The sequence below is a fragment of the Ranitomeya imitator genome, chromosome 6, assembly GCF_032444005.1.
Source record: "Ranitomeya imitator isolate aRanImi1 chromosome 6, aRanImi1.pri, whole genome shotgun sequence".
Classification (NCBI taxonomy): Eukaryota; Metazoa; Chordata; class Amphibia; order Anura; family Dendrobatidae; genus Ranitomeya; species Ranitomeya imitator.
In genome coordinates, this window is record NC_091287.1 from 568,580,745 (window position 1) to 568,593,569 (window position 12,825).

The 12,825-nt window shown below is 46.6% G+C and overlaps 1 protein-coding gene across 1 annotated transcript in view; it reads left to right on the forward strand.

Moving 5' to 3' along the window:
* The first annotated feature begins 10,845 nt into the window (after window positions 1-10,845).
* LOC138643511 (uncharacterized) overlaps window positions 10,846-12,825 on the forward strand; it is a 161,781-nt gene continuing 159,801 nt past the window's right edge. Inside the window, exon 1 of the mRNA XM_069732410.1 lies at window positions 10,846-10,918. Coding sequence (XP_069588511.1) covers window positions 10,846-10,918 — 73 coding nt within the window. The remainder of the gene's footprint in view (window positions 10,919-12,825) is intronic.

Sequence of the window (12,825 nt, forward strand, 5' to 3'; positions counted from 1 at the left end):
ATTTCCGAACATACTCCGGATATGTTTCGTAAGTCTCTGACACCGGAGTGTCGAACGTGATGTCAATTGGCAGTCTTGGCGATCGTCTATTCAACAGAAAGAAAGGTGAGTAACCCGTTGCCTTGGTAGTTATATGCATGTACCTCTTTTGACAGAGAACTCTTCCAATCTTTCTTCTCATCAGCTGTTAAAGTGTGCAGCATTGACAATAATGTCCGGTTAAAACGTTCCACTTGTCCATTACCCTCTGGGTGATAGGGTGTTGTATGGGATCTCTGAATTCTACAGTACTTTCCTAATTTGGCAAAGAGCTGGTTCTCAAATTCTCTTCCTTGTTCCTTGTGTAACCTCATAGGGAACCCAAACTTCAAAGCAAAATCATTGAAGATCTTCTCTGCCGCTGTTCGACCAGATTTATTAGTGGTGGCATATGTTTGAGCAAATCAAGTAAAATGGTCCATCACCACCAAGATGTATTCGTAATCTCCCTTGCATGCCTCGAGATATAAAAAGTCTAATGAGACCATCTCAAACGGATACATATGGAGCCCCCCCAGACGCAGGGCCACGGGGTACTCGGTACCGGGCCTCTCAGTCTCGGTCCTGGGGTTGTCATGGTGGCTAGACCCGGTCCGTGACCCTGCTAAGGGGCGTCCAATGAAAGGTGATGAAAGTTTGTCAAGTGTTTGTGTCGCCACCTGTGGTATTCGGTCAGGGTGACCGACGCTGCTTGGGGGTCCACTGGGGTGATGGGATGGCAGCTAGATGGAATACCTTCCCACAGGTGAAGTGTTTCCCCAGGGCTTCCCGGTAATGTAGATGGTGATGATGTGAGGCATGGTTAATAACGAGGACACAAAGGGTGCAGTCTCTTTACCTTTTTACTGAAGACTTCGGGATCCGCAATCCAGAGCACTGCTAACAGGGATGGCTGAGACCGGCCGGTCCGAAGGCACATCCAGAGTTCCCTTTGCAGGTGGAAATCAGTGCCTACCAACTAGCGCCTGTGTGTCCTTCCCTGCTGAGCACCACGAGATAGTCCTCACAACTGTCGTATCTGTTCTCTCTCTTCTCCGTCCCCCAGTTTATCTGGCTAGGACGCACCCGTTTGACGGGAAGGCCTGGAGTTATTCTGGGACCCTAGAGACGCCCCTCTCCCACAATTGCCCCCTATGTCTGCTTAGGTGATGTAAGGTAGACAGCCAACCTATAATCAACTGTCCTGCCGCTGTTTGAAGTAATGCTTGAAGTCTGTTACTTCCTCGGCGTTCCGGCCACCGGCTACGCTCCTCAGTAGGATGTTGCCGATCTCGGGGCACGACTCCTACTGGTCTATCTCCTTGTGCTGTGATCTCGTTTCTCACTTCTCCACAATATACTTCGCTTCGTGTCCTTCCTTAAGATGCCGCCGCAAGGTAGTGCAGGCGCGGCTCCGTAACGATCTGTCCTTTTTGCTAGGTCCCTGCCAGGATCCCACCCCTGACAGGTCCTCCCTGGAACTCTCCCAGGCTGCTTTCTAACTCACTTCCTGTCCAACCCCCAGTTTTACCCAAGTGTGAGGAGTGGCCTAATACATAGAGCCTTTTGCTCCCCCTGGTGGCCAGAGTGTGAAGTGTAGTGTGTGACTATGATACCTGGTCAGGTGAACTCCTTTAGTGCAATCAGATGTAACATCACTCCCCTTAGTGGCAGAGCGACATCACTGCAATGACCAGGACTCTGGGGCGCTGCACATAGTCTGCATGTTGCCCATAGGTGCACGGGTTGATGTGTTGGGATGGTTATCTTTCAGACACCCACACTCCCTGGTCACGTATGCATCGCCCCCAAGGGCTGTGGGGTACTCGGAGCCGGGTCCCTCGGTTCGGGGAATGGGATGTCACGGTGGCCTGACCCGATCTGTGGCCCTAGGGGAACGTCCGTTATATAATTGGGGAAAGATCTTTAAAGGGATAATGTTCGTGACACCACATGTGGTATTCAGTCAGGGTGACCGACGCTGCTTAGGGGTCCGCTGGGGTGATGTTATGGCAGCTAGATGGTATACCTTCCCACAGGTGAAGTATGTCCCCAGGGCTTCCCAGAGTGTAGATGATGGATGATGTGAGTCGCAGTGAATAACGAGGACACAGGGTTGCAGTCTCTTTACCTTTTACTGAAGGTTCAGCATCCACAGTCCAGAGTAGGGACCACACGGTAGGCAGAGTCCAGCCGGTCTGAAGGCAAATCAAGAGTCCCCTTGTCCAGGAGGAATTCAATAGCCTTCCCCTTGCGCACAGTAACGTAGTAGGTCCCTACTTGCATAACCTACCATAAGGTCCTCACTGTTGTTACTTCTCTCTCTGTCCCCCAGATGGTACGGATAGGACAAAACCCGTATGACTGATGGCCTGAGGCTTGTTTATAGGGACACTAGAGACGCCCTGATCCCCACAAGTTGCCACTGTGTCTTCTTAGGTATAAAGGTCGGACAGCCAACTTGGAATCAACTGCCCTGCCAGTCTCTGAAGTAACGGCATAGAGCTCTTTACTCCCTCTGTATTCTGGCCACCGGATCTGCGCTTCAGATGGAGGCAGCCTGCTTCTAGCTGGTCTCCCACTGATGTTTCACTCCTGTTGCTATGACTTCTTTTCTCACTCACTACAGCACAATTCCTTTCTTGTCCTTTCTTAGGATGCTGCTGCATGGGTTGCAGGCGCAGCTCCGTGTCCTTCTTTCCTTCCTCCTCAGACTTCAGTCTGGATCTGGCCAGGGATTACCCCAGCCAGCTCGACCGGGAGACCTTTCCTCGTTGGTCCCCAGCCAGGAACGCTCCTCTCCTCCTTCCGATACTGACTAACTTCCTAACCAACCCTCCAGTTTTACCCTTTGTGAGGAGTGGCCTAATAGATAGAACCCTTAGCTCCCCCTGGTGGACTGATGGGTGAAGTGTGTGTGTGGCTGTGATACCTGGACAGCAGATCTCCTTCATTGCCTTCAGACGTAACATCACTCCCCCTGGTGGAAGAACAACATTACTGCAACGAACCAGGACTCTGGGGCGCTGCACATACATCTCAATATCTCTCTGCATGTCCGGCAAGAAAAAACGTTCACGGATCAAGTTTGTTGTTCTTTCCACTCCCAGGTGTCCCATGTTTTCATGGAGTTCTTTGAAGACCAACCTACGGACACTCTGGGTAGCACCTACTGCTGTTTTTGCCCTCCTTTACGATACAGGATACCGTCTTCACTTAGGTGGAGCTTCATCCATTCTTTAACTAAAACCGATATTGCTGGTGACTTATTATCTCTCTCTCGTTTATTTGAAAAACTATTTTGGTCCACATAAGGAAGTATTCTGCCAATTATCTGATCTTCCTGTTGTGCTCCACGGTTTTTTCTTTTTGGTAGTTGTTGAATGGACAGGGGGGATCTTGTTTCGCTTTTACGGTGGTTTCCACCGTCAACAGACACCACAATGGTGTATCCTCCTGTTGATGAGCTTGTACTGCGTGGGTAGTGTTCTCAATGGCTTCCAGACTGACTTCCTCTGAACATTCTTGCATTAACTCCTCAGGCTCTAGTGGCATTCTCGACAGTCCGTCAGCATCCACATTGCATTTCCCTGGCCTGTACTTAATGCTGAAATTAAAGTCAGCTAGTTCGGCTGTCCATCTCTGACCTGTTGCATTCAGTTTGGCTGTAGTGAGAACATAGGTCAAGGGGTTGTTGTCCGTGTAAACCTCAAACTCTTTGTTGTAATAGAGATAATCTCTAAATCGTTCACAGATAGTCCATTTCAATGCCAGGAACTCAAGTTCATATAAGACAGTTTCTCTTTCTGCTCACACTCTCCAATCTGTCCCAGGTTCTTGAGCTCTTTCCTTGTGGTGATTTGTGGTGTTGGAGAGCACTGTTTTAAAGGTTCTGTCAGAGTCTGCCTCACGTTCAGAGGGTTGGGGAGATTTCTTCAGGGCTCTTGTTAAGGCTTTCAATTGTTCTTGCAATTCCTGTAGTTCTGTCTGCGGACGGAGTTTCCCGCTCTTGGTAATTGGTTCCGCTCCTCCATCTTCCAACTTCAACTCAGTTGTAAATTGTGTTAGCTCCTGGAGGAATGTCCTCATGACATATTTACTGCTGGTCTTCTCGCTCCTTTTCTACATGAGATATCCGCATTTATCTACCCGATCCTTGCTTTAATAATGACTTTGTATTGATATATGTTTCTGTCTCTATATATGGAGTTTTTACTCCATGTTTATTATATTTGCTCTAGCAATTAAGTTATCGTATATACTCGAGTATAAGTCGAGATTTTCAGCCCATTTTTTTAGGGTGAAAGTCCCCCTCTCGGCTTATACTCGAGTCATTGTCGGCGGGGGGGGGGGGGGAGGTCGGAGGAGGAGCGGCGGCTGTCACATACTCACCTGCTCCCGGCGCAGTCCCTGAATGTCCGATGGTCTCCGGGCAGCTCTTTCTGTGTTCAGCGGTCACGTGGTACCGCTCATTAATGAATATGGACGCATATTCATTACTTTAATGAGTGGTACATGACCGCTGAACATATGAAGATGCCACCGGCTCTGACAGTGAGACGCTGCTAGGGACCGCGCCAGGAGCAGGTGAGTATAACGGGGGAGGGTGAGCATTGCGCGATATTCACCTGACCCCGTTCCATCGCCAGGCGCCGCTCCGTCTTCCACGACCTTTGCCTGTGACTGTCCAGGTCAGAGGGTGCGATGACGTGTTTAGTGTGTGCCGCCATCTGCCTGAACAATCAGAGCTGGAAGACAGAGCAGCGCACAGCGGTGGAACGGGACAGGTGAATATCGCAAGGGCAGGGGGCCTGAGCGACGAGAGATGAGTATGTGATTTTTTTATTTTAAACCCTTCATGACCCAGCCTATTTTGACCTTAAAGACCTTGCCGTTTTTTGCAATTCTGACCAGTGTCCCTTTATGAGGTAATAACTCAGGAACGCTTCAACGGATCCTAGCGGTTCTGAGATTGTTTTTTCGTGACATATTGGGCTTCATGTTAGTGGTAAATTTAGGTCAATAAATTCTGCGTTTATTTGTGATAAAAACGGAAATTTGGCGAAAATTTTGAAAATTTCGCAATTTTCACATTTTGAATTTTTATTCTGTTAAACCAGAGAGATATGTGACACAAAATAGTTAATAAATAACATTTCCCACATGTTTACTTTACATCAGCACAATTTTGGAAACAAAATTTTTTTTTGTTAGGAAGTTATAAGGGTTAAAATTTGACCAGCGATTTGTCATTTTTACAACGAAATTTACAAAACCATTTTTTTTAGGGACCACCTCACATTTGAAGTCAGTTTGAGGGGTCTATATGGCTGAAAATACCCAAAAGTGACACCATTCTAAAAACTGCACCCCTCAAGGTACTCAAAACCACATTCAAGAAGTTTATTAACCCTTCAGTTGCTTCACAGCAGCAGAAGCAACATGGAAGGAAAAAATGAACATTTAACTTTTTAGTCACAAAAATTATCTTTTAGCAACAATTTTTTTATTTTCCCAATGGTAAAAGGAGAAACTGAACCACGAAAGTTGTTGTCCAATTTGTCCTGAGTACGCTGATACCTCATATGTGGGGGTAAACCACTGTTTGGGCGCACGGCAGGGCTTGGAAGGGAAGGAGCGCCATTTGACTTTTTGAATCAAAAATTGGCTTCACTCTTTAGCGGACACCATGTCACGTTTGGAGAGCCCCCGTGTGCCTAAAAATTGGAGCTCCCCCACAAGTGACCCCATTTTGGAAACTAGACGCCCCAAGAAACTTATCTAGATGCATAGTGAGCACTTTGAACCCCCAGGTGCTTCACAAATTGATCCGTAAAAATGAAAAAGTACTTTTTTTTCACAAAAAAATTCTTTTAGCCTCAATTTTTTCATTTTCACATGGGTAACAGGATAAAATGGATCCTAAAATGTGTTGGGCAATTTCTCCTGAGTACACCGATACCTCACATGTGGGGGTAAACCACTGTTTGGGCACATGGTAAGGCTCGGAAGGGAAGGAGCGCCATTTGACTTTTTGAATGAAAAATTATTTCCATCGTTAGCGGACACCATGTCGCGTTTGGAGAGCTCCTGTGTGCCTAAACATTGGCGCTCCCCCACAAGTGACCCCATTTTGGAAACTAGACCCCCCAAGGAACTTATTTAGATGCCTAGTGAGCACTTTAAACCCTCAGGTGCTTCACAAATTGATCTGTAAAAATGAAAAAGTACTTTTTTTTCACAAAAAAATTCTTTTCGCCTCAATTTTTTCATTTTCACATGGGCAGTAGGATAAAATGGATCATAAAATTTGTTGGGCAATTTCTCCCGAGTACGCCGATACCTCATATGTGGGGGTAAACCACTGTTTGGGCACACGGCAGGGCTCGGAAGGGAAGGCGCGCCATTTGACTTTTTGAATGGAAAATTAGCTCCAATTGTTAGCGGACACCATGTCGCGTTTGGAGAGCCCCTGTGTGCCTATGCATTGGAGCTCCCCCACAAGTGACCCCATTTTGGAAACTAGACCCCCCAAGGAACTTATCTAGATGCATATTGAGCACTTTAAACCCCCAGGTGCTTCACAGAAGTTTATAACGCAGAGCCATGAAAATAAAAAATAATTTTTCTTTCCTCAAAAATGATTTTTTAGCCTGGAATTTCCTATTTTGCCAAGGATAATAGGAGAAATTGGACCCCAAATATTGTTGTCCAGTTTGTCCTGAGTACGCTGATACCCCATATGTGGGGGTAAACCACTGTTTGGGCGCACGGCAGGGCTCGGAAGGGATGGCACGCCATTTGGCTTTTTAAATGGAAAATTAGCTCCAATCATTAGCGGACACCATGTCACGTTTGGAGAGCTCCTGTGTGCCTAAACATTGGAGATCCCCCAGAAATGACCCCATTTTGGAAACTAGACCCCCAAAGGAACTAATCTAGATGTGTGGTGAGGACTTTGAACCCCCAAGTGCTTCACAGAAGTTTATAACGCAGAGCCATGAAAATAAAAAAAAAAAAATATTTTCTCAAAAATGATCTTTTAGCCTGCAATTTTTTATTTTACAAAGGGTAACAGGAGAAATTTGACCCCAAAAGTTGTTGTCCAGTTTCTCCTGAGTACGCTGATACCCCATATTTGGGGGTAAACCACTGTTTGGGCACATGCCGGGGCTCGGAAGTGAAGTAGTGACATTTTGAAATGCAGACTTTGATGGAATGCTCTGTGGGGGTCACGTTGCGTTTGCAGAGCCCCTGATGTGGCTTAACAGTAGAAACCCCCCACAAGTGACCCCATTTTGGAAACTAGACCCCGAAAGGAACTTATCTAGATGTGTGGTGAGCACTTTGAACCCCCAAGTGCTTCATAGAAGTTTATAATGCAGAGCCGTGAAAATAATAAATCATTTTTCTTTCCTCAAAAATGATGTTTTAGCAAGCATTTCTTTATTTTCACAAGGGTAACAGGAGAAATTAGACCCCAGTAATTGTTGCGCAGTTTGTCCTGAGTATGCTGGTACCCCATATGTGGGGGTAAACCACTGTTTGGGTGCACGTCGGGGCTCGGAAGTGAGGGAGCACCATTTGACTTTTTGAATACAAGATTGGCTGGAATCAATGGTGGCGCCATGTTGCGTTTGGAGACCCCCTGATGTGCCTAAACAGTGGAAACCCCTCAATTCTAACTCCAACACTAACCCCAACACACCCCTAACCCTTATCCCAACTGTAGCCGTAACCCTAATCACAACCCTAACCCCAACACACCCGTAACCCCAACACACCCCTAACCCTAACCACAACCCTAATTCCAACCCAACCCTAGCCCTAAGGCTATGTGCCAACGTTGCGGATTCGTATGAGATTTTTCAGCATCATTTTTGAAAAATCCGCGGGTAAAAGGCACTGCGTTTTACCTGCGGATTTACCGCGGATTGCCAGTGTTTTTTGTCCGGATTTCACCTGCGGATTCCTATTGAGGAACAGGTGTAAAACGCTGCGGAATCCGCACAAAGAATTGACATGCTGCGGAAAATACAACGCAGCGTTCCCGTGCGGTATTTTCCGCACCATGAGCACAGCGGATTTGGCTTTCCATATGTTTACATGGTACTGTAAACCTGATGGAACACTGCTGCGGATCCGCAGCCAAATCCGCACCGTGTGCACATAGCCTAATTCTAAAGGTATGTGCACACGCTGCGGAAAACGCTGCGGATCCGCAGCAGTTTCCCATGAGTTTACAGTTCAATGCAAACCTATGTAAAACAAAAATCGCTGTACACATGCTGCAGAAAAACTGCACGGAAACGCAGCGGTTTACATTCCGCAGCATGTCACTTCTTTCTGCGGATTCCGCAGCGGTTTTACAACTGCTCAAATAGAAAATCGCTGTTGTAAAACCGCATTGAAATGCGCAGAAAAAACATGGTAAATCTGCGATAAATCCGCAGCGGTTTAGCACTGCGGATTTATCAAATCCGCAGCGGAAAAATCCGCAGAGGACCAGAATATGTGTGCACATTCCTAACCCTACCCCTAACCCTACCCCTAACCCTAACCCTAACCCTAACCCTACCCATAACCCTAACCCTAACCCTACCCCTAACCCTAACCCTAGTTCTTACCCCAACCTTAGTGGAAAAAAAAAAATATATATTTTTTTTATTGTCCCTACCTATGGGGGTGACAAAGGGGGGGGGGGGTCATTTACTTTTTTTTTTTATTTTGATCACTGAGATAAGTTATATCTCAGTGATCAAAATTCACTCTGGAACGAATCTGCCGGCCGGCAGATTCGGCGGGCGCACTACACATGCGCCCGCCATTTTGGAAGATGGCGGCGCCCAGGAAAGAAGACGGATGGTCCCCGGGAGGCCAGATAAGTATAAGGGGGGGGAGATCAGGGCACGGGGGGGGGGCGTCGGAGCACCGGGGGGGTGGATCGGAACACGGGGGGGTGGATTGGAGCACGGAGTGGGGGATCGCTGTGCGGGCGGGTGGATCGGAGCACGGGGGGGGATCGCTGTGCGGGGGGGGATCGCTTTGCGGGGGGTGGGATCGGAGTGCGGGGGGGTTTGTTTGGAGCACGGGGGGTGTGATTGGAGCACGGGGGGAGCGGGCAGGAGGACGGGGGAGCGGAGCACAGGACCGAGGGGAGCGGACCACAGTTCGGGGGGCTGGGGGGGCAATCGGAGGGGTGGGGTGGGTGCACATTAGTGTGTCCAGCCATGGCCGATGATATTGCAGCATCGGCCATGGCTGGATTGTAATATTTCACCATTTTTTTAGGTGAAATATTACAAATCGCTCTGATTGGCAGTTTCACTTTCAACAGCCAATCAGAGCGATCGTAGCCACGAGGGGGTGAAGCCACCCCCCCTGGGCTAAACTACCACTCCCCCTGTCCCTGCAGGCCGGGTGAAATGGGAGTTAACCCTTTCACCCGGCCTGCAGGGACGCGATCTTTCCATGACGCATATGCTGCGTCATGGGTCGGAATGGCACCGACTTTCATGACGCAGCGTATGCGTCAAAGGTCGGGAAGGGGTTAATCACAGCATATGGGGCATAATCTATGGAGCATTTTATGGGACCCATCATAAACTTTATGGAGCATTGTATTGGGCATATTTTATTATGGAGCATCTTATGGGGCCCATTATAAACTTTATGGAGCATTATATGGGGTGTATTTTGTATGGAGCATTATATGGGGCTCCTGATTCAATATGGATATTCAAAATCACTTAACCTACCGATGTCTCAATTAATTTTACTTTTATTGGTATCTATTTTTATCTATTTTTATTTTTGAAATTTACCCGTAGCTGCTGCATTTCACACCCTAGGCTTATACTCGAGTCAGTTTTTTGTGGCTAAATTAGGGGTCTCGGCTTATACTCGGGTCGGCTTATACTCGAGTATATACGGTATATCATGCGCAGTGTTTGGCGTAACTAACTACTGTCATTGCAGAACGGACAGTGAGGCTATGTGCACATGTATTCTAGGTCCACTGCGGATTTTAGCAGATTTGATAAATCTGCAGTGGAAAACCGCTGCGGATTTATCGCGGATATACCGCGGATTTATCGCGGTTTTTCTGCGGTTTTCACTGCGGTTTTCCAACTGCGGTTTTCCATAAGGGCAGTTGTAAAACCGCTGCGGAATCCGCAGAAAGAAGTGGCATGCTGCGGAATGTAAACCGCTGCGTTTCCGCGCGTTTTTTTCCGCAGCATGTGCACAGCGTTTTTGGTTTCCCATAGGTTTACATTGAACTGTAAATGCATGGGAAACTGCTGCGGATCTGCAGCTGCGGAAACACTGTGGATCCGCAGCAAAATCCGCATCGTGTGCACATAGCCTTATATAGCGTAGCAATGCTCCTGCTCTGGCTCCGGCTCCGGCTCCGGCATTATAACTGCAATCAGGCTGTAGAAAGTGAAACTCCCATAGCGGGACTAAGTAAAAAGGTGTAAAAAAAAAAGTTAAAAAGAAGTTGTAAAAATATATTTTGTTAAATCACAAAATAATAAAGACAAAAATTTAAATATATTGTAGCCATAAATAGAAATTTTTTAAAGCAAAAAAAATACTTCCATTTAGTATCACTGCGTCCGGAACGACCCACCCTATAAAAGCATCACACTAGTTAACCCCTTCAGAGTCATTACAGTGGTAACATATTCCAAGAATCACTTATCAGCCAAGTGAATGCTGCCCAGGTTGTGATCAAGATCAGCAAAATAAATGATTTACAAAGCTTCTCTTCTATGGATATTTTGTAATTTTTTTTTCCATCTCTGTTCCTCTTGTTTCCTCAGGATGAATCTTCTGTCGTCTCTGATTCTGCTGGGATCTGTGGTTCTGACTCTGGGATGTGATCCTGCACCTAGAGGTGAGATCCTGTCCACACCGCGGACTGCAGGGCGGTCATATATCTGTACCATAGAGCAGTAATATACACAGGGTGGTTATATCATGGGCAGAGAGGTCAGAGGTTCTGGAGCCGCTGCTACTGAGATCTCCATCACATGCACCAACTATGGATAAACTTTGTAATAAAATGGTAATTCTACATCCTTAGTATTTGGTAGCTTTGAACTAGTTGTCTCCTGTATGATACTGTTATGCTGATACAATATCGTTTACTCCTTTGGTTTTTGGTAGAGCAGCAGAAGGCACCTTGTCGTCCTGGATCCAACACCTCCACCTATATCATCCACTTCTCGGTCTATATTCCTTGTTGTGACGCTGTGGGCTAGTCCAACCCCCCTCTCTTCGCTTCTGCTGCTGTGTGTGTGTGTGAATTCCAAACCTCTCATTCCCTCCCACCAAAAGAATGTTTACTGCCCCTGTAGACAATTCTCCCATCTAGTACCAGCTAAAACTGGTATAGTCTCTCTCAAAAGACATGAGGTTCTTTGTTCTATTATAGTAAAATATTGGGCCACCGATTTGGGCTAGAAAAATAAGGAGTACATATTGCGAATTTCCATCAGTAGATCTGTCAACCACTGTAAGTGCTAGCAGCTAAACGCAGCGAGTACAAAGTGCGGATTTCTCCTGAACTGTGTTGAACAACTAGTACGAATAGGTATCATTAGAAAGCTAATTTCAAAATAAGATGAGTGAGGTGGTGTGTGCGTTATTCTGCTAGATTCACAAGCCAAGTTATGAGAATTATAAGTATTGCTGGTAAAATCTGTAACTTTGAGGAGAGGGGAGGATGCAAGTAAACCAATTGGAAAAAAAGCTGTGCTAATGGTGCGGAAAAATCCGCATGAAAACCGCTGCAGAACAAATGAAGTAGCATGCTATTCCTTTGCACGGAACTGCAGCGTTTCTGACCCCTTCCATAATAGAAATCCGTAGGGGTAAAAAATGCAGAAAATCTGCACAAAATCTGCATCAATTCCACATCAAAACCGCACAAAATCCGCGGCAAATCCGCACCTGCGGTTTCTGCCAGGAGATGCGGATTTTGTGTGGAAAATTCTGCACCCCAATCCGCAACATGTGCACATAGCCTAAGGCACGGCACTCAACCCAACCTTCATTCTTGCCTGGGACTTCACACTATCAAGACTCCCTGATGAACTGGGATATTTGGCTCCGCCCACCAGCATGGTTAGCTGAAATGATCTGAGCACATGTGAGTGTTACTTTCTGTTTTAATTCCTGTTTTTTTATAATTGCTGTACATACTTTAAATTGTCTCACATTGTAAAATCTTGATATACCTTTTATAAACACTGCCTAATCTTTTTATGGAGTAAAAGTTATAATATTTTCTAGCTTTGTTCCCTTGCTCTAAAACGTACCCTAAGTCTCCTGAAGTTAATTACGCTACTAATTTGGGTTGGCTCTGAACCTCTCTGTGGAGAAATGTGAGCTGGTGGCAGCGAAGTGTGTTCTCGGCTAGGCAGGTGAGCTGTCAGCGACAAGATGGGGTTATCTAAGCTATTGTCTGGCTGCGGCCTGAGCATTTATAATTCCCTCGCTGCAGCGCGCCTGCTAGCCAGTCCATAGTGAAGTGGCCCATCCGGCGACCAATTATCCTAGATGTAGTTCCCTGGCTGAACTGAGGGTAAGGGGGGCGCCAGAGAGCTGCAAGTTCCGAAGCAGAACTGGAAAGCGGGATATACATAAATCCTTGCAGTTTGTGTTATGTTGTAGCAGCAGTGGGATAACTAAAATAAGCCCCTGCGGTAAATTGGTAGGTCAATAGCCTTGTTTGTGTTTTCATCACATTGTAGCAGTGGTGGGATAACTAAGATAAGCCCCCTGCACATGTGATAGCTG